Source organism: Colletes latitarsis, chromosome 7 (genome assembly GCF_051014445.1).
Source record: "Colletes latitarsis isolate SP2378_abdomen chromosome 7, iyColLati1, whole genome shotgun sequence".
NCBI lineage: Eukaryota > Metazoa > Arthropoda > Insecta > Hymenoptera > Colletidae > Colletes > Colletes latitarsis.
In genome coordinates this window covers 18927549-18949670 of record NC_135140.1, presented here as the reverse complement: position 1 = coordinate 18949670, position 22122 = coordinate 18927549, and the positions used below count along the sequence as shown (strand labels likewise).

At 43.0% G+C, this 22122-nt stretch overlaps 1 protein-coding gene across 4 annotated transcripts in view; it reads left to right on the top strand.

Annotated features, from left to right (window-relative positions):
- The window catches only part of Kst (spectrin beta chain, non-erythrocytic 5 kst), a 57023-nt gene that overhangs the window by 16249 nt on the left and 18652 nt on the right, over nucleotides 1-22122 (top strand). For 3 of the 4 annotated variants that reach the window (XM_076769841.1, XM_076769842.1, XM_076769839.1), the window contains exons 1-3: nucleotides 798-953; nucleotides 5241-5491; nucleotides 5706-5873. In XM_076769841.1, the coding sequence (XP_076625956.1) occupies nucleotides 935-953; nucleotides 5241-5491; nucleotides 5706-5873 (438 nt within the window). In that variant the 5' untranslated portion in view covers nucleotides 798-934. Of the gene's footprint in view, nucleotides 1-797; nucleotides 954-5240; nucleotides 5492-5705; nucleotides 5874-22122 lie in introns of those variants that run through there. The other variant, XM_076769843.1, reaches the window with a different exon arrangement.

Genomic DNA, 22122 nt, shown 5'->3' with positions numbered 1-22122 from the left:
ACGCTAACCCTACTCAACACGGCCTGATTTAATTGATCCAGCGAGAACGGATGCCCTGTTTGCGTGGATGGAGTCATTGGGCAAACATTTGTTACTGTGACTAGATTATAGGGGACCTACCGTGATAAATAGACCCTTTTAGTCCCGTAGATCACCTATGTAAACACCAACTATCTTCCTCGATAGACTTCATTGATCTCTTAAGAACAGCTGCCATTTGTGTGATAAAATCGATGCTACTTTTAGATGGGGCAACATACTGTTTTAAATAGGTTCTTTTACTCTGTGGATGACGACCTATCCAATTTCAGTAATCTCACATGAGTGCATATACCTTTAATAGTTACTGTGTTAAACAGATTATTTTATAGCTAATCGCCTACCTCCAGCTCAGGCTAACTTCACTAATCTCTCCAGAACAAATAGTCTTTGCATAGTTAGACCAGTGAGCAATAGTTGGTTATCCCTAAGTGGAGGAGTACATACTCTGTTAAATAGGTTTTCCCAGTCTGTAAACAATTTCCTTTTGCAATAGAGCCCAATTGCTCCAGAAGCCATTGCTAGGTGGCAGAGGACCCACTGGACGATCTATTTAAGCAGCAATCGTACTCAACGCAATTAATCTTAATCGAGGAACTCTGTCAGGCTAGAATTATCATGAAAAATCTGTTCCTACAGCAAGGTGGGAGGCGCACGGACGCCTGTACTTAGCTTCGACTACATAAAAGAACAGTGGACACAACACGCTCGCGATACGCGATAAGAGAGCTGTGTGTCAGTGGTCTTTAGTTAACAGCTGAATCAGTTCTGTGTCGCCATTCGCGAACGTCCAGACGATCGTTGCAACAGTGATTTTTTTTTACGAGACATTCGAAGTTTAGCGAAACGAGTCATGACCGTGCGGACTGGTGACCAGTGAAGGATCAAGGACGCAATGTCACGCAGTTATTACGGTACGCCCTATCGCGAATCGATAATCGTGGTCTGAAAAGTGTGATCCGGGAAGTCTATAATAATCCTAGTGGAGAGATCTTGGCTGTGGAACGCGATTGAATTTGTCGTTATGCAGGCTTAGGCCTGGAATGCATTTTATGGTGTGTGGTATCGGGTACAAAGCCTGCTCCCGTGGAAAACCGCACCTGTTCCGTGTATTATCTAAGTAGATAAGGGATTATGCGTCGTCGAGCATTCCTCGTAATTAGAGATCGACCGAGTCTTATCGATTTTACATGTCCCGAAGCGATTAGATTGCCTTTTTCTACCTGCGCTCGTTTGAGATACGTTTGTTAGGTGTTAATTGGATTTTGGTTTTGACACTTTCAAAGACTTCTTTAAATCGTCAGAGTCCTTAGAGTTCTTTGGGATTCCTAGAAACTGAGACCTGTTCAGTATTCTGGGAGGCTTCAGACGTTCTTGATACTCTTGGAGACTATAAAAGGTGTTTAATAGCCCTCCTGGTCTTGGAGGTGTTTGTCCAAGTGACCATAACGATGTCCACTTGCCTAGAGGCTTAGACTGCTCAATGACTTTTTGGTACTCCTAAAGACCTCAAAGATGTTTAACGTTCCTCGAAATTGTTAGAAGCCTCAAAGGCATTTAAACCTTAGAAACCCTCAGTAGTCTTCGTAAACAGTTATTTGGAACTCCCGAAAGTATCAAAGATGTCAGACATAGGGATCTCACAAGTGTTCATCCCTCAAGACTTCTAGAACTACTCATTAAGGTCTGAGGTATGTAGTTCCAGAGTTCTTGGAGATTTGTAGTACTCCTGAAGGTGTTAGATATCTCTGGCACTCCCAGAGGCCTCAGTGATCTATGGGGTACTCGTAGAAACCTTGGAGATGTATGATACTCGTAGCGGGTTTAGTGATCTATGGTATTCCTGGTGACCTTAGCGAACTCTGGTAGTACTAAAGACCTCGGTGATCCCTGGCGCTCGAAGAGAAAACTGTTTCATGCGTTTCCACGTCCGCCTGATTTGCAACCGTAATTTGCGCGAAAAGGCTAGACGTGTGTGCCTGCGGCCGTCACGCTCGAGGAATCCGAGCTACACGTACACACGTCTGTTACAATCGCGTTACGTGGTTTCCAGCAGCTTAGAAACGACCAGCTCCGACTGTGCTTAAGTACTCTAATCAAATCTGCGATGTTACCTGCTTGTCATTGCCCTCTCGGTTTGCACGCAGACGCCTATTGGCACGCTTTTCAACACCAGCTAACCGCTGAACCTACTCGTCCCCATTGGCGTAACAACTTCGTTTCCACAAACAAAATTCGACCCAGCTTGCGTTCTATTTAACCAACTCAAACCCATTATACAGGGTGTTTGGCCACCCCTGGGAAAAATTTTAATGGGAGATTCTAGAGGCCAAAATAAGATGAAAATCAAGAATACCAATTTGTTGATTAGTGATTAGATTTATTTAAACAATTTCCATTCACTGTTTAGAGCCCTTTATAGAAATAATTATTATCTGTGGACCATGGACATTCAAAAAATAAAAGAATGTCTTATTTAAATTCATATTTAACGAATGCGGATGAAAGTATTTAATTAAAATGGCGACGGTCTGGCCTGACAGGTGTCGTTTCAAACAATGAGTAATCGATTCGAATTATCTTATGACCAAATGTTTTACAACATCCACAAATATCGCTCAAACACTGTACGTACGCAATGATTCATGTAATTGCAGTTAATGTTTCGCGAGTAATTGCGTGTGATGTCACTTAAAACATATTTGGTGAGATTATGCATTATGTTAATCCAAAGTTATCTCGAAACTCGACGACTACGAGAGGCTGGCTTTCGTCGCGAATTCTGTGAACAATTAATGCAAATTTGACGTCGTTGTTTCAATATTTAGCTTAGAAAATATTAATTAAGAGAACCGAGAAGAAATTAAATCGACGTTGAAATTACTTTGTTGAATTTAATTGAGTTTTCTTCATTCGTCGTTCATTATTTATTTATTCTCGAAGATATATTTCAGACAATAAATTCATAGTAATTATGATTCACTGGCTAGTTATAGCAGAGCAAGAAGAAACTAGAATTTTTATGAATAATACATATCACTGAGCAAAGATTAATATTAATTACTGGACGAGTACATCGAGCTAATTATTTCGAACTTCCTTCGAATAATGAATATGGCAGTTAATAAGAAACCAGTTCGAGTTAAATGTTCGCAACAAGGGGATACCGATCGTTTCGAAGGTATTGAACGATCGAGTACAATGGCGAAGTTGTAAATACTTCATTTGTGTACTGACAGCACGTAGAGAAGATAATGTGGTCTTGTTTATAAACATAGAGTTTATAATGCCTCGTTTCTATTCATAGATGGATCGTGAAGTGTAAATAAGAGTCGTAGAAATTTCAGCATGCACGATTACGACACTTACGGTCTGTTGAAAAAGTATGGATAAATAAATTTGTAATAGGATCAATATGTGACTTACTACGAATACAAAAAGTAAATCATGTATTAATTTATTTGTCTTATCTTCTCGTTACTAATCGAAGAATTTATCGCAGAGTTTATCTATCCTTAGAAATTTTTCGAGATATTATTGTTCCACGCCCAAACAAAAATAAGAATGTCATCAGTACGGTAACAATTACGAAAATGCACGATCACGATGGTGTTCTTTTTGCTGCATGACATTTTCCTATTTTTAGAGCCTGGAAGTGACTTTTTCCCCTGAGGATATCTTATCGCGTCGCAAAGATAATGGCGGCTCAAAATAGTCGAGATAATTGAATATCTGGCAACTCCTTCGTTCGTCAAATGTGAAAAAGATCAATATTTAGTGTATTTGCAGTCATAAAAGTATAGAGTAATTGATCTATCGATATTATAAAAACTAAAAACGTTCCAATTGTTCAACGATTGCATTATTCGTTGGTTTGAGGTTAGAAACGCTTGAATTTATTAAATTCTATCGGCAAATATATTTAATAAATATTTCAGTGTGTACAATATCTGTATACCATTATCAAAAATAAAAAGTATGGACTACGTTTTGCTTGCACTCCGAGCGAAGTCGAAAATATTTTTATATCTCCGATCCAACGCAACCGTCGTAAGTCTCGACTATCTCGAAGACCCCAAATAAAAGATATCCTATCCATTATTTACGACCAACCGTCCCCCCGTTTCTTCCAGGCTTTCCTGTCTATTAACGACTGGAATAAAATATGTTGCGCGAAGCTGGTCGAATAAAGTTCGTAAAATGTTTGTGGAACAAGTTTTCCGGCTCCATCGAGACATTCGTAGAAGCGATTAATTAAAAATCGTGATTCGCTTCACGGCGGACGTTCGTAGACCTAGTCTGTCGCTAGAGGAATTCTTCTTTTCGATTTTTCCACCTCCCCGGGTACGCGATGGCCGCGGAATTGAATCGTCATCCATTGGACAATGCCAGCCGTGGCTGGTATGTCGCAAAATATGCCGCGGAGTAAATAAGAACAAGTGCAAACGACGTTCGCTCGAGTCTCAAACGAGTATTCGCGGTGACTCGACAAGATCATTGTCCTCGGTTTATTGTCGCTATCGTCGGCGCAAAGACTCCGTCGTAAATTTTTTTGCGCCTTGTAAGGGCACGCAGACGGCCGAATAAACGTGAACGCGGGCACAAATCGCTTGTTTCGTTCCGCCGCGACGGAAAGAACGCAACCAGCGACGTCCAGGAATATTCATGATTTGCGGAACCGAACGACATCCTCGACCGTTCTCTTTCCCGGGATAAAATAGGCTCTGAAAAATATGGAATAAGTATGAAATACGCACGAGTACTCTGCAGCTCAAAATTAACGATAAAACCATCAGTTTCAAGGTATAATCACTTACGGTGTGTGTCTATTTACAACTACACGTATTTGTACGTAAACGGATTCCTTTTGTCATTTTGCATATAAAAGTATTCGGGTATAATGGTGGAAAAGTGAATACTTTACGAGATACGGTAGAACCTCGATAATTGTACGAAAAGGGGGTTAGGGGCAACGCTTATCGAGGCGGCCAATCCAGTAGGGAACTGTATCCCCACTTCCTGACGCTTCCACCTCCAGCTCCGCTCGTTGCTAAGCGACCATCCCCTCCACTTGTCGACACAGTGTAGCGGTATTGGGATTAACTTTGAATACCGTTTTCGTAGAGGATGTTTATGTTTGAAAAATGACTTCCCTTCGAATGTGGACCCTATTTTAAAGCTGACGAAATGTTTGGTTATAGGGGCGCAGTATGTGCCCGGCGCTGGGCTTGGCGCCGCACCCCAAAACAGGAACTCCGTCTTCGAATACCTTCCGTCGCATCCACCGGCAAGAATCGACAGATACAGGGGTGGTCCTGATATACAGCAGAGAATGACTCAAAGGGAGGACGTCCTAAAGTTCGAGCAGGGCCGCATAAAGGCCTTGCAGGAGGAACGTCTGCATATACAGAAGAAGACCTTCACAAAATGGATCAACTCCTTCCTACTAAAGGTACAATTTTTAATATTCGCTATAAGATTCGAGAACTCATCTGTGTTCTACGTGTTTAGGGTTATTGACATTATCGTTAATGTTACTATTACTATTATGGAGTCTTTATCTTGTTTGATCTTTTTCTGAGACGATTTATACCAAGTTAAAATCAGTTTAAAGGTAGTTTCTTTGAAACAAAATAATTATAGAGTGGATTACTGTCGCTTTGCAGGCGCGAATGGAGGTGGACGACTTGTTCACGGACTTGGCGGACGGCAGGATGCTCCTGAAACTGCTGGAGATCATCTCTGGCGAGCGATTGGCCAAGCCTAACAATGGCCGCATGCGAGTGCACAAGATCGAAAACGTGAACAAGTCTCTGGCGTTTTTACACACCAAGGTAAGAACAATTTAATTGTTATTCCCTCTCTTTTAATTAACCTGGAACAAATTTAATTTGCTCCCCGATCGGTACACGCTCGCGATCAAGCAGAAAATTGCATCTTCGTTGCGGCAAAACCAGGAACGTCAAATTACGGAGCGAATTTCTCGAGGAGAAGATTAGAAAACATCGTACATTTTTGTTCATTACGTCGATGGATCTAATTGTTCGCTAAAGACAACGTAGGAAATAATTCTCACGCTTTCACGATTGTTTCAACGTTACTTCCAACTAAGAGGTTATGTAAGGGAACGTGTTACGCAAGCTAAAACTGAAATTTTCTCCGAGTAGAAATTTTCCCGCGACAGGGACATTAATAAATGACCATTAGCCGCCATTCAATTTGCTTCTGATCGATCGTTTCGTTACGCCCGCTTCTAACCGTAACAGGTTTCTGCGATTTTGTCAATTTATTGTCATATGACAATCTCAAAAGTTTCCTTTTGACAATTGTAATTAACGAAAAGTGGTTATCAAATGATTTAACATATGAAATTCATGTATCGATACCATTCGAATTACTCGACGAAAGAAGATAATTAGGAAGCCTGTTTCGAGCGGGACACCCTGTAGTTTTGAGACGTCCTACGTGGACGCGGAACTCGCTACGAAGCCTCGCAAGCGTAAAGTCCTCGTGAATGGCCTCTATGCCTCGTAGCTTATGACATAATACTTTTATGTATGATGCACACGCGCACTATAATACACTTACGCTGTCGTGCGCGAGGCGGACCTGAAACCAGACAGGGAATACATTACCCGTCAAAAGCATAATAACGTTCATAATTCATGTCTATCATGCTACCATCCCACAACACTCGCGATGGCTGCCGACAGACGATTCTGCGACGAAAAATGAATCGAAAACATGGTACAAAGTTTTGTCCTAGGAGGCTTTGTTTTCGAGAAAATCGGTTTAGTAATTTGCGTGGCGCGCGTGCGCTCGGTGCGCCACCTCGGCTTTGGACTCGATTTTCACGAAAACGAGGGCTCGCAGTAAAAAGTGTCGTTCTTTCTTTTCGATGTATTTTTTCGTGCTCTAAAAGATAGCGTGGAACTTTTGATGGGTAGTGTAGAGACTTCAGCGAAGCGCAGGGCAAGTAGACAGAGCATTGACCAGCCGTCGGCGCACCAACGCCTTCTCCCTTCTGCATTCGATTTGTCGGGGGGAGATCATCGTCATCGGACTCTCCTGTTACCGGAAGCGACAGCGACGCGTGTCGTATATTCTCTCTCACGGTCTCACGTGTTCCAGATTGGGTCGCGCTCAGACAGTCAAGAACTCGTTCTTCTCCTACCTTTGCTCTTGAATGGAGCTCGCGAGGAATTCCTGAATTTATTATCCCAAATATTGCAGTTAATCTTTTGCTCTATCTTTGATATGTAGGAATTAGTCGAACGCCCATAGGCGTCCACCGCACGCGACGCGCTGCTCAGTTCCACTCTTCTAACCGCTGCAACTCTCTCAATGTTAACAGTGATGCTCCAAACACAATGTACCATTGTCAGACGCAATAGTACGTGCATTCGAGCACCTGTAGGAGAAAACCGAAGGAAAGAAACGCCAGAGGACGTTTCAGTACGCGACGGAATACTTTCATGTCTCCTTGAGCACTTTCGCGATTCGTTCGTGGATCCGTAGCGATTTTCCCCCAGCTTTCTATGACGGACGCGCGCGAAAAATCACTGGAATGCTCGTGGAATGTTCGCAGCGACTCTGGAATCACCTTCCAGAAATAACTCGGTGTCCTTTCGAGCGATCCAGGTGGGAGGCAGACCGTCATCGGAAAGACGGCGCGAACACGCGATAAGACACGTTGATCGATTCCCATGGCGTTTAATTCGCATGCCGAATTCTGACGTGCGGTTGGGCGTGGCTGACCAAAGTATCGGGGCCTTAAGTATCATCGCCCCTTAAGTTTCGAGACCGATTGCCAGAGACTTACTCTCTTGCTTACCACAATGAAGCCGTTATTTATGTTCATTGCGGTTCGATGATGATGTTTTTGCGAACGCGCTCGAAGCCTTGTGAATTATGAAAGCAACGAGTTGCGAGTCAAGAGTTTTAGATCCTGAGAATACTAGGAAATGAGTTTGCCAAGTCTGAACAAGTGTTTTATTTGTATAAATACATAGTTGGGATTAGTTAGGTGTAGAATAAGATGTAATAGCGATTCCAAGTTAATGTTCTAGGGACTTTTAGTCCTTGGTAACATTGGATAATTGGGGACTAACCGAAGCTGAGGAAGGAAGCACCCTCTTTTACTGATTTTAAGAAAGAATGCAAATTACATGTCAAGATTTTTGGGATATTTAGGTTCTGGGAGCAAAATAAGAATAATACGAGGCACTTTTTATGCAGGCTACGTGTGCCTGAAAGTAAAGATTCTTGGGAGAATTGGAAGGTTTAGTTTGCCAAGTTAGAGAAAGTAGGTTTATTGTATTTGTATGGTGGAAGAATACAGGATAGAAAATAATAGATAATAGTTTGAGGTAGGATACTTGTTTAGACGTTTGGTTTTATAGCTACAAGAAAGTTCTTAGTGCCTAGAAATGTTGGACAATTAGGTTAGCCAAATATGTTTAAATAGAAATTATTATTTGCTTAATTTAAGAATGTATAGAGGGTATTTCCATGCAGAGCATTTGTCTAGACTCTCAAATTCCATCACTGTAAGGTCTATCAGTGATCCAGAGTTAGTGTTCCTAGGGAATTTAGCTTTTGGGAATATTTTATGTTCAGGAAATAGGTGCTAGCTTCTTTAAATGATTCTGAAAATGAAGTTGCATGTCAGACACCTGTATAGTATTGAATAATCTTAAAATTAAGGTCCTTAAAATGCTCAGATCCTCGGGATATTGTAAGGTTAGGTCAACGACTGAGCAGGTATAAAAATTGTAACCTCAAAGTTGAAAGCTAGTGTCGAAATGATCGGCACCACTTATTTCAATCTTCCGGAAAAAAGATTTCTGGGGAAATATTTGTCATCGTCGATAATTGTGACTAATCGATCAAATATTTATTCACGCATGGAAAGTTATTCGAGGAAAAGGCACGTTCCATATGCCGTTTATTGCTACGACGTTACGTGATCCAGCATAGCTGGGAGTTACGTAAAACATCTCGCTAATCATGCACAAAAAATATCAAATAGAACGTGATCTTAAGGAGCATTAAATCAACCCACACGCCTCGAACCGTAATAAACAGCTGAAGTCTGTTTATACTTGATAAATGGCTCTTTTTTTTTTTGTCTTGAAAGTAACATACTTTTCGACTGGAATTTTGGCAACGAGAATATTTCTGTGCAGAAGCGATAGTCATACCACTTACTGTCGGTGTGTGAGTTCTCTTTACGTAGATGTAATTATTCATCAACTGGTATGCTAATACGCTGCTATCATCGCTCTTTATATCCGTGATGAAAGGACTGGAATACTAATGGTATTTACTCGTGTATTTTCGAGTAACCTTTACGATTCGTAATGATAATTGTATCGATGAGGATTTTTGTGCATCGTATTCGATAATTGTCAACTATTATAGCAACTCACTGCACGTTTCTATCATTTAAGAATCATAAAATATTTCATCGTTATTGTTTAAGTCTTATCTGATGTTACATCGTTTTATTAAGAACCCATAAATTGAACAATCATCGTACAGAATGAATTTAATTTATTGTTTTCGAGAGTTGAACTCCCTGACACCTGAGTGTCAAAGTTCAGCATCAGAATGAAGATGGAGTATAGATTCTGTGGAAAGTTTCCAAGTAAGAGTCTGTGGTAATCAGAGTCGGTGCTTTGAGAGAACAACGTGCGTTATTTTAATCTCACCCTACCGGTCGAGGGTTAAAATACGGTTGGCTTCTGCCAGGGGCTGTTCCCATGCTCGAAAGAATCCGACTCTAAAGTAATTAGGAAGGTATTCGTCGAAGGTTCTGCGATCCCAGTCCCTTGCAACGCAGAAAACGAGGGAACCGAATACTTTTCTGCGTCGACGCACAGGACGGGCATATTTTAATTCAAATAATAAAAAGAAACAGAAGATTTGTATACTAAAACACAATTAAATTCTTTATTCAAGGAATTTTTATTCATAATAAAAATTATATTTAATTTTGGCGTTGTTGGTAGACCGCATTTGAGTAATTTATGATTAATTATTGCATCTTTTAAACGTCGAGAGCAGAGATCAGTATCGTTAGCGTTTCGATTCCATCGAATGTTCGATTCCAGCGCCGCGATCGAGAACGAGACGCCGATGAAGAGGAAAGATCGAGAGATTTAGGGTTAGCGGGACGCAGAGGGGAGCATCGAAGGTCAACGAAAGGGAGAAACAAAAGAACACCGGTGAAAGGTAGAACAAAGACGCCAGAATGAAATAAAAATCACACGAGGGTAGACGAAAACCTAAAGATCGAGTAGAAGCAAAAGAAGAAGAGATACTGCCGAGGAAAAAGAAAGCGACGAGTCTGCGCGCACAAAGGCAGAACAAAGATGGCGTGGAGTCAATGAGAAAAGTAACTATAGACGATCCAGGGAATTTCGTGAGAGGCTGGGAAAAAGTTGGTACGTCGTAACAATTTTTGTCGCGACGTTGTCGAAGCTTACTTTAGATCTAATCTAAAAATCCAGTTCACGACTAGACATTATTCGAATGAAACGATAAATCCAATCAAACATGGTCTGTTATCTTTGCCCCAGCTTTCAACCCCTTTGCAGACCTAATTGCTTCTATAGAAAGTATATATTCAAGTTCCGCATCTTTCCCAGGTCGTTTCTAAGTCGACATTTAACCTCTGAGTCTTCGCCAGTTCGTTTCCACATCCACGCTGAATTAATCATCGAACTGCTGTCAGTGCCTTTCGCCACGACCTCCATACATCGAGTTATGGCGTGTCACAGGCAGTCCATCCGTTCACAATCCGTTAAATGTGTAATGTATGGAAATGTTTTGTACGTATTAGTCTCAGTTAATGCATTGACTGTCAGACCCGTGAAATTCCCTATGAAAATTTGCCATTTACTTTTGTAACATTATAGAAACTCATAAATACTGTCCGGATTCATTTTCTGTAACACCTCGCTTTAAGAGTGAATTTTTTAAACTCCTTAATAACCTTCGAGTCTAGAGATGACTCGATACTTGTTATTTTATGGCATTCCATAAAACTGGGTTGTAAATTCGAGGAGTTGGGTCGCTAGTGGCTGCCTTGACAGTTAAGGCGTTAAGGCTTCCGTTCTATAAAATGGAGATCTGTTTTTCTTTGAGTCGCGTAAGCAATCTCGAGATGTACCCTAACCGAATTCTAACCAAAAAGGGCCCAGGTGACAGGGTGGTGTCCTCCCAACAACCACTCAACGTCGACTTTCCCCTCTTTCCAGATAATGAAGTTGTCATCTGAAAGTGAAACAACAATCTCCACTTGCCTGGCAAGTCCATCGCAATTCTGATGAGATAACCTATTGCAGCGTTCGTAAAAAAATCAGTGGCGCACGAGCATGCGCGTAACAATCGAAGAAAGGGAACAGCATGTTCCGAGTGGACGACGAAAGATGAAGTCAACAGCAGATGGACCAAAAGAGAAGTGGGGGGGTTATTTGAAGTCGAAGAACACAATGACAAAGAGCACGAGGAAGGAGGCGAAGCCGAGATAAATCTCTGGAAGAAGGACAGAATGGAAGCAGGATCAAAGAAATAGAGAGAGGGGAAAGAAGGGTCAGCGACCGAGGCAAAACTTGCTAGACCGTGAGTCCCGCAGATGTGAAATGAAACCAGACGGCACACACGTTGTCCGTGTGCAGATCATTTCACGTTAGACCGCCGCTCTTCTGGCGATCTTGCCCCAAAGATCCCTTCCTTCAGTCCAGCTGGCCCCTTAGGTCCTACGCCTTTGCATTTGGACCGAGGGGGACAGTTTCTGGCTCTTTCCATTGCCTCGTATTTCGATGCTTCTGGGTCGTGATAGTTCCCGAGTTATGATACATCGACCGACCAGGTGATTTTACGCTTAAGTAGGTGAAATGGTAGGGATAGGCCCGTAGGGACAGCCAGTGGCAGACATAATGAATGTCCCCTTAGCGCCTACAGTCGTTGATTTGGATCTACAGATGTGTTGGGAACGTGGAATTTTTCACAGTAAATATCAGGTTCATAAACTGGTTTTAGAAAGTGATTAATAGCAATATTTATTGTGATGAGTGTTGAGCACTTCTGTGAACAAATTAATCAATTAATATCTGAAAGTATTTTAAGCATTAGTGTACCTCGGTGTATCGAATAAATCACGTTGGGGAATTTTAAAAATAATATTCGAATATTGCTCGAAATGAAAGGTGGTTAAAGTTTATGGCGAACGTAGTTAAACGCACTGTATGTTGTATTTCAGTGTAACATTACGAGCTGCAACAAAAAACAAAAGTAGCGTACGAGAGGAACGAAAGTTTCCACGTTACGACATACCTTCGATCGACGAAAAAGCACAAAAATTTGTTTGTATATTTTCTCCCGGCGTATCCAGGCCTCGAACACTTAACCGTTTAAACAAAAAGTTTTGGTGAAAGTGTACGCCGGAACGGTGTGACTTGCATTTCTCAGTAATTATCGTGAAAGGGACCGAAACCCGTGGAATTGGAACGACTGTGTTGCAGATTATTTATCAAGAAGAAAAATTCCATCTACTGATAACCCTTACGTTTTTATTACCAGACCGAAACGACGATAAAGTAAGAATTGTTTGAGCAAAGAAATAATTAGGGCAGGCTCTCCTTATCAGTTCGCAAATTAATGTCGCGCTGGGGCTGCGAATAATTGAGATAACGTAAGTAGTGCAAAGATCAGGGCAGAGTGTTTCGCACGATTAATGATTTTTCAAAAATAATTTCGACGATTGCTCGTCGTTTTCTGTAACGTGCAAAAGGAAATGTTAGATTAGAACGTTGCATTGGTAATACGAAACGCACGAAGATAACAATCACGATCTGTTAGAAAACATGGAGCAATTGTTTTTTAATAGTCTGTGATTTTTATCTTAATTTATTCTGTATTATAACGAGCAACACGAAAACATTTATACATTAAGAGCAGTGGTTGGAAAATGCTTCGTGTCTCCGCCACCAGGTGGCCACCGATAAGATCTGTTTCGCGCTAGTAAGCTTGCCGGGATTTTTGTATAAAACGAAGTGCAGTTAAACAACTGATAATCTAAAAGTAAGTATCATAATTGAGGCAGATTCGAAGCTCAGGTTTCTAGGTGTATTTTTTTTGAAAATGATTAGCAATTATAATGTATGAAACCTACCAGTCTATGTATAAATTAGTGTGGAATTTCATGTTTCTAATATAGTATTAACAAAGAATATATATAAATATTAAAAATTTCTTGGAATAGTTGTTTTCTTTTAAAGAAACTGATGTTGCTGCTGCTATTTTTAATGTCTTACATAGAAATGAATCACTCTTTACAAGCGTGATGCCATCCGCTGGCTATTGTGGAGGTTTTTTAATCAACCTTGTGCTCCATAACCATGTATAGGCATGCTTGTTATAAAACGTTCGATCGTTGCATTCCGCGGATTGTTCTAAGTTGCTTGCACCGTAACGAGTACTCGAAACAAAACGATACAAATTCTTCGATTTATTAGGTAGTTAACCCATTTGGAAAGGTACGAACCGTTAGGTTCCGATGAACAAGAGTCTGAGACTCTTGAAGGAGAGCAGTCAGTTTACCTTTGTCGACTTTCCGAAACACTACAAGCTCACGTACATACGCGTGATCTGTCATCTCTGGTATAAACCAGAGATGCCAGACGAAGCGCCGAGTGCACCGTGGACACGTCTCATGGGAGTTAAGAGAGGCAGGCTCACATTTGCCTTCTCGCTCTTCAACAACTGAAATCCAACCTCACGTCAACGGCATACGATTTGGAATCTCGACTGCCCAGGTATTTTTACTTGCCTTTCCTAGAGTTCATTACTGAACTCTGCAAATTACTCCTGGTTTCTATTTGCCTCTGATGACCTCTGATGACCAGTGCTGACAAAAGTGCAGAACTCCCGACAACTTTTGACACCATACAGCGACTGTTACTGACTGCTCCTGATTACTGCTTGCCTCTGCTGGACTCTGCTGACCATCGCTTATATTTCTGACAACCTATAACAATTACTACTGACTTCTGCTAACCTCTGTTGGTCTTTGCTGATTTCTGTCAGCGTGTGCTTGTCTCTGCTGAACTTTCCTGGCCTCTGCCGAACGCTACTGACCACTGCAGGTATTTCTGATAATCTATAACGATTAATACTTACTACTGCATGCCCCTACAAGTCTCTGCTTGCCTTTGCAGGTTTCTGCTTGCCTGTGCATGCCTTTGCTGGCCTCTGCTGAACACTGCTGACCACCCCTGATGCTTCTGACATTGTATAACAATTACTACATGCTACTGTTCGCCCCTGCTGATCTCTGCTTGCCACTGCATGTCTCTGCTCGTCTCTGCTGACCGCTGCTGACCACCTCTGATGCTTCCGACAACATATAACGCTTACTACTTGCTACTATTCGCCCCTGGTGATCTCTGCTTGCCACTGCTGACCTCTGCTGACCACCGCTTATATTTCTGGCAACGTACAACGATTACTACGACTCCTACCACCCTCTGTTAACCTCTGCTGACCGCTGCTGACCATTGTTGACCACCGCTTATATTTCTGGCAACGTACAACGATTACTACGACTCCTGCCACCCTCTGCTGACCTCTGCCAACATCTCCCGACGTCAGCTGACCATCGCTGACCACTGCTGACCGTTGCTGACAACTTGTCACATGATATAATATAATATAATATGTTTATACGTATTGAAGTGTTGTATAATGTAAATCTATGACAATAAATGATGTAATTTCACAGTATTCAATGTGTTCTCATCATTTTTTACCGTCCTTTTCCTCTCCAAATCATTCTTTTACCTATAAGATGCGTACCACATTCTTCGCAAGTTCACCAGCATTTTAGAAATGTTCCGGGAACTTTGGAAATCCGAATTTGACCTTGACCTTGGCCCAATTTCGAAAGTGGGTCAAGGCCATTCGAATCTTAGAAAAATTCCGGGCAGTTTGAGAATCCGGATTTGGCCTTGACCCAATTTCGAAAGTGGGTCAAGGCCATTCGAATCTTAGAAAAATTCCGGCCGCTTTGGAAATCCGGATGGCCTTGACCCAATTTCGAAAGTAGGTCAAGGCCATCGAATCTCAGAAAAATTTCGGGAACTTTGAGAATCCGGATTTGGCCTTGACCCAATTTCGAAAGTAGGTCAAGGCCATTCGAAATTTTAGAAATCTTCGGGCCAACTTGGAAATCCGGATGGCCTTGACCCAATTTCGAAAGTGGGTCAAGGCCATTCGAAATTTTAGAAATCTTCGGGCGCTTTGGGAAGCAGGATTTGGCCTTGACCCAATTTCGAAAGTAGGTCAAGGCCATTCGAATCTTAGAAAAATTCCGGGCGCTTTGGGAATCAGGATTTGGCCTTGACCCAGTTTCGAAAGTGGGTCAAGGTCACCGGCATTTCAGAAAACGCTCCGGGCACTTTGGAATTCCAGTTTTAAGTAGAGAAACGGTTTCTTATAACTAAGGGAGTAATGGGGAGAGGAAAAGAAAGATAAAAGTGATGAGAACACATAGAATTCTTTGAAATTATATCATTTATTGCAATAGATTTACATTATACAACACTTTAATACGTATAAACATATTATATTACATTACATCGTGTTACAATTTGTCAGCAACGGTCAGCGTTGGTCAGCGTTGGTCAGCGATGGTCAGCTGACGTCGGGAGATGTTGGCAGAGGTCAGCTTAGGTCGGGAGATGCTGGCAGAGGTCAGCAGAGGCTAGCTGTAGCCAGTAGTAATCGTTGTACGTTGTCAGAAGCATCAGGGGTGGTCAGCTGTGGTCAGCAGAGGCTAGCAGTGGCAAGCAGTGGCAAGCAGAGTCCAGCAGGGGCAGTCAGTAGCAAGTTGTAATCGTTATACGTTGTCAGAAGTATCAGGAGTGGTCATTAGCGGTCAGCAGGGGTCACCGGAGGCAGGCAGAAGTCAGTAGTAATCGTTATACGTTGTCAGAAATATAAGCGGTGGTCAGCAGAGGCCAGCAGAGGCTGGGAGAGGCTAACAGTAGCCAGTCGTAATCGTTATACGTTGTCAGAAGTAACAGGAGTGGTCATTAGCAGTCAGCAGAGGTCAGCGGAGGCAGGCAGACGTCAGTAGTAATCGTTATACGTTGTCAAAAATTCCAGGAGTGGTCAGCAGCTGTCAGCAGAGGCTGGGAGAGACTAACAGTAGCCAGTCGTAATCGTTATACGTTGTCAGAAATTCCAGGAATGGTCAGCAGCGGTCAGCAGAGGCCAGTGGAGACCTGTTGACGGAAGGTCGGATATTAGTTGTTGAAGAGCGAGAAGGGAAGTGTGAGCCTTTCTCTCTCGACTCCCACGAGACGGTCCGAACTTACTTTGGGCAGCTTCGGTGAATCAAGAAAGGGGGCATATGTCATTTTGTCTTTGTCGACCCTTCAACTTTGTCGGTGGAAATCGTTATCCGTTGTCGGAAGCATCAGGGGTGGTCAGCTGTGGTCAGCAGAGGCTAGCAGTGGCAAGCAGAGTCCAGCAGGGGCAAACAGTAGCAAGTTGTAATCGTTATTCGTTGTCAGAAATATAAGCGGTGGTCAGCAGAGGCCAGCAGAGGCTGGGAGAGGCTAACAGTAGCCAGTCGTAATCGTTATTCGTTGTCAGAAGTAACAGGAGTGGTCAGCAACGATCAGCAGATGCCAGCGGAGGCTGGCAGACGTCAGTAGTAATCGTTATACGTTGTCAAAAATTCCAGGAGTGGTCAGCAGCTGTCAGTAGAGGCTGGGAAAGACTAACAGTAGCCAGTCGTAATCGTTATACGTTGTCAGAAATTCCAGGAATGGTCAGCAGCGGTCAGCAGGGACCAGTGGAGACCTGTTGACGGAAGGTCGGATATTAGATGTTGAAGAGTGAGAAGGGAAGTGTGAGCCTTTCTCTCTCGACTCCCACGATTCGGTCCGAAATTTCGGAGAATCGAGAAAGAGGGCATGCGTCATTTTGCCTTTGCATCTCTGTGAACAACTCTTTCGCAGTGTTTTATCGTTGAACAAGAAATTCGATTCCAAACACACCGTTCGGTAAATTTATTTAACAAACTACTCATACGTTTCGTTAACTTATTAAATAACTGATTTGCAAAAGTAAAAAGCTCATTCAGAGGCTCAAGTTGAATTAGTTAAGCAAATTACCCTATCACAATGGCTACTTTTTTGAAGTTATTAAGCAAGTGACTCGGTCACAAAGACCTCGACCGCCTTGAGAGACGTCAATGGCTCGAATTCATTAAACGCGAACGTCTAGAAAAATTGTTTCACGTTTTTTGAAGACGAATAAGTTAACCGTTAATTATACTCTCGACATAAATTTCGCGTTGAGTAGCTCGTTATCGTTTCGTAGCGTTTGGATTTCCCGTATCTTAAATGTCGCACGCAATAAAGTTCTTTTATTGACGTTTCGTTGACGTGATATTAAGCCACGCACACACATACGCACTTTATTTCTGAGCGTTACAGCGTTTGCGCCGTTACAATTGATAAGAAAAGTATTCTCGGACGTAATATATTCCATGGAATAAAACGAAATGCGTATCTTTATTGACGAGGTAATATCTTTGATCATTTAGATAGATGCTTCGACGCTTGTTGGATATATTCAAATTCTCGATAATTTTTATTGATAGTTTAAGTTCAAATAATTAAACTGTCGTACCAACATTCTATCTATCAGATTAGATTACAAAAGGATGTTAAGTAAGGCGATGCAAGTACTATTTGGTCAGATATTAAGGAGTATCACTTTGTCAGATAACAAAAGTTCGGTTTGATTAGATATTAGAGGCTCTACTAGGCTAGATAATACAATCTCAACTAGTTCAGACCCTTCCTGTATAGTGTAGCGTTTCATCCACACATCAACAGGTTCAATTTTGGGTCTTTTACCTCACAGTGTTGCAAGAAGCGAAAAGCAACACACTGTCTATCGCAATTCTTCATGATCGCCCAATTTGTTCGAGCAATCGTTCCCCCCTCCAAAAGGGGATCCCAACAGTCTGGTCTCCGGTAGCCTAATCGTAGATCTCCAAGGGACAAGGCGTCCCACTCCAGCAGGCTTAACGGTAAAGCGGATAAGGCGAGAATCCGTGGAGACGCGGCTCGCACGATTCCTTAAACGATGACGAAACGCCGGGAATCTTGGCGCGTTTCCCCGGCGTTGCACCGGTGCACACGGTCACGATCAGGAACGTCCTTTTGGAATTGTCATTCGCGTGCCTGCGATCCACATTCCGGCAGTCCTGCCAAGAATGCGCGTTGCCGGTTGGTAAACGATGCCGTAGGAAAACCGCTACGCGGCCCGAGTTAAAGAGACTGAAAGAGAGAGGAAGGAGGCGCACCTGCGGATGAAAATTGCCCGACGTTCGCGGGTTTCGAGTCTTCCAGGGAGTCGGTGTTCATCCTTGGCCGCTTGTTTTCGCCTCGATCCCGGCAATTTGCGCCGCGCGTACGCAGGAATTGAATGGACGTGAAAGGCGCACAGGTGGTCGATCGAAATTGGGATGTTACATCGGGGTCAGTGGAACCACCGTTTGCACAACTGCCAGGGAAGACGACAGTAGGATGAGAGACAATTTACGAAACGTCTAGGCACCTGGGGACCAAGGATTCCGGCTGAGGAAATCGATGCAGTTGGGTCTAACTAGTCAAGCTAATAAGGAGACTCAACCGAGGGATCGTTGAGGTAGCTAGACGTCTTACCACCTGTGCAGATAGTAGGCCCGAAGGATCAGACCCTCTCCGATACCATCTGACCCAGAGAAACACGCCATTAGAGCTGAACGACCAAAGCAATAAGGAGACACGGTTGAGACCAGAGTTTTCCCTCCCCGCTAGGAGATAGGCAGGTTTACTTACAATATTGGATCCTTTTGCTGCAGCTGTAGCGTGACTAGTAGGGCCTGCAAACGACCACCTAGTTGCAAATTATCAGTTAGACGATGGGATCGTCCGTTTTTGCCGGGGAGCAACATCGTAGCAGCACCAGGTAGTTAAGGCTGGGATAAATGAGCGCTGGCAGGCGAGTAGAACTCGCCAATCCGGTGAATGTTGGTCGTAGGAGTCGCATTCCACGCTAAATGCATTAAGAATGCTATTCTCATTCCACTGGCTTCGCGGAGTCCCGTGCACCATCGGCGGTGTTATGGCAACCCCGATGGTATTAATTTCCGCGAACATTTCCATTAGTACGCTGCAATTCGTGGCGAGCCACGTTGAGCTGCTAGAAAGTCAGGATGAGGATGGAATATAGCTGTTCAGTTTGCGAATTCGAGTCTTCGTGTTGATCTAAAGACAATTGAAACATCTGAGATGAAAAAGTCTCGATTTACTAGATATTGGAGTTGCCAACTTGGCGTTTGAAGCGATCAGAATTGGGACAAATTATAATCTAGACGCTTACCCCAAGCTAGGAAGACTAATCGCAGAGTTTCCAGTTAATGTGTCGCAATCGGCTCTTCCATAATTACGTTTTATTGCGGTAATTTTCTCCCGTGACCCAATATCCTCCACTGCATCCTCTTCCACCGATACAAATAAGATACTTAATATCTGAAACGAGTGTCCTTATAAGCGGATCGAGCATATAACGGAGTACGCAACTAAGCGAAATGACTGAATGGATGATCCGATAGGTATTACGGGACGGCGGTATCTTTAAGGACATCGACTTGCTTAAGTAGGATACCGGGAACAACCTGTTTAACGAGAAAATGGTGCGGAAAGTCGTTGAGGATCCTTGGACGGATTAATTGATCGCATGTTCGCTCCAAGTGTGTCAATGTTTTATCCTATTTTATCCGTGGGATATAATATCGATAGCAATCTCCTTAATTAATTTACGAAGCTGGCGAGCCTCTCAGCCTGAAGCGAAAGTTAATGGGTGTCGTATAAATGTTCTATTTGAAATTAAATTAACGTAATTACAACGGAATAAAAACAAGGAACACGCTTCCTTAAAAATAAACGCGCGAAGCCTGAAGGATACATGTTAAAGAGTCGATGGAACTGAGACCCTAGAGTAACTTATATGCAGTTCCTCGAAGGGGACTACTACGAACTACCCTAAAGCCTCATGACCTACATCCTGTATACCTTCTATCGATTCCTGCATCCTGTCAAGAGGCCATTCGAGCATCTGGGACTAAAGGGGATGTTTACCTATGGAACAAACAGATGCCTATCTTTACTGACGCCTTTAGCGCCTAAAATATCCTGCCCCCTCGCTCGGAATCGTCAAAGGGCAGACTTGGGGGGCAACTTATCAGATTACGTAAGAGTCCTCTTAAATTCACAGTGCCCCAGGGGTACCTCCAGACACAACACGCTCCAAACGTCTGTTTAGAGTATCCCTAATGTAACCAAACCCTTGGTCGCTAAAAACGCCCGTCCGAACGTCGTTCTCATTAATTCCGTTACGAGCAAAAAGGCCACACTTGGATGCTCGCTGAGAGGCACTCGAGAACCGATGTGCCCGTGGCCTGCAACAAGAAGCAATCGTCGAGGAGCCGGGTACCGGTTATTTAACGCCGTTGCCTTTATGCCACTTATTGGCTGGCCGTCTCGTTGCACGAGTTTTAACTGTACCCCACCCTCCGGTCGATGTAACAGTACCGTACTCTCGTCTTACTATGCAGCCCGTGGCTCATTCATTATTCATACGCCGCTGATACTCGGTTTATAACGTGAACGTATGCAGTTCGGTCGGCTGAAAATTCGAAGGTTGATCCCTCAGCCGGTTTAACGGATTGTACGACGCGGACTGGACGGAGCGGGGCTGGTTGGTATCGCGTGGCCATAAAGATAATCGTCGGGCTTCGCTCACCAAATGACTTTTTAAATGACTTCTTTGGTTGGCCCCTTCGATCGAGTCCCAGAATTTATTGCTCTGCCAATTTACACACCGACGGAGAAGACGCGACGTATCGTTTGGTAGCAATGAGATAAGCAAATGATGCTCGACCCTGGTGATATCGCGAGGTACCAGGACAGGTCGATCATCCTAATCACCAGGTTCATAATTGGCAAGAACTGTGGTTCCCAAGCATAGACAAAGAGATTTGATCGGATCTTGTCTGAGATATGGGCTTGGGAATGGTGATCCTAGGGTCTTCTTAACTTGTAGCCTCCTCAGCCATTTCTATGAGTAGTTGTTTAAGGTTAGAAACACGTGTGTATTTGATTGGGGTCTTTGGGAACATTGATTACCACCCATAAGAAAGATATGCATCCTTTGGAATTGCTCAGAAACCTGATCCCCTAGTTACTTTGAGCACAGTGTACTTTGAAAGCCCATCTCGCCTAGACCTGTCTGCCAAGCATGATTGCTGTGGTTCGCGTGATAGAATCGTAACTATCCCTGCGCCATTCAGCCGCCCCTCTATCGCTCCACTTCTCGATAAATGTTTACGACGGTTGCTCTTCACGTTTTAATGATACATTATCCAGTAAAAATGATGAATGGAACGATCGTACCGCTAACGCCTGCCTCGAGGGCCCATTATGCAGATCGAAGATCTGTTATTATCGAGTGATCACCTCCGATGTGCTCCTGTAAATCGCCGCTGTTATGCATACAACGCGTATCGCGGCTACAAATTACGAAAAAAACACATTTGCCGTCGCATAATATGCATGGCACGACCGTTTGTTTACTTTCCAAGGGCTAATCATGGGGTAGCGCCCAAGATCATTGATTCTAACTCGTTTTCTACAACGTTCGAAGTGGTCGTTGATCTACAACGTTGACCATCAGATGCAACGCAGCAAGAGCGTATTTGTCTTGACAAATTTCACGAAAAACGAAAATATTTATTGGGGGTATTTAAATTTCCCCGCCAATTATCTGTCGATAATAAATTATTCGCTGCAGGTAAATTACCGACTGTGAGAAAAAGGAATTTCTCGATTGAATAGCATCGATGCAATATGCAATTTGGTACAGACTTTCTACGCATAGTTTCTAGAGAAATTTACGAGTACCGAATGATTTGCCATCGCAGACGAGGTATACGAGTAGACCTTACGCCTTATG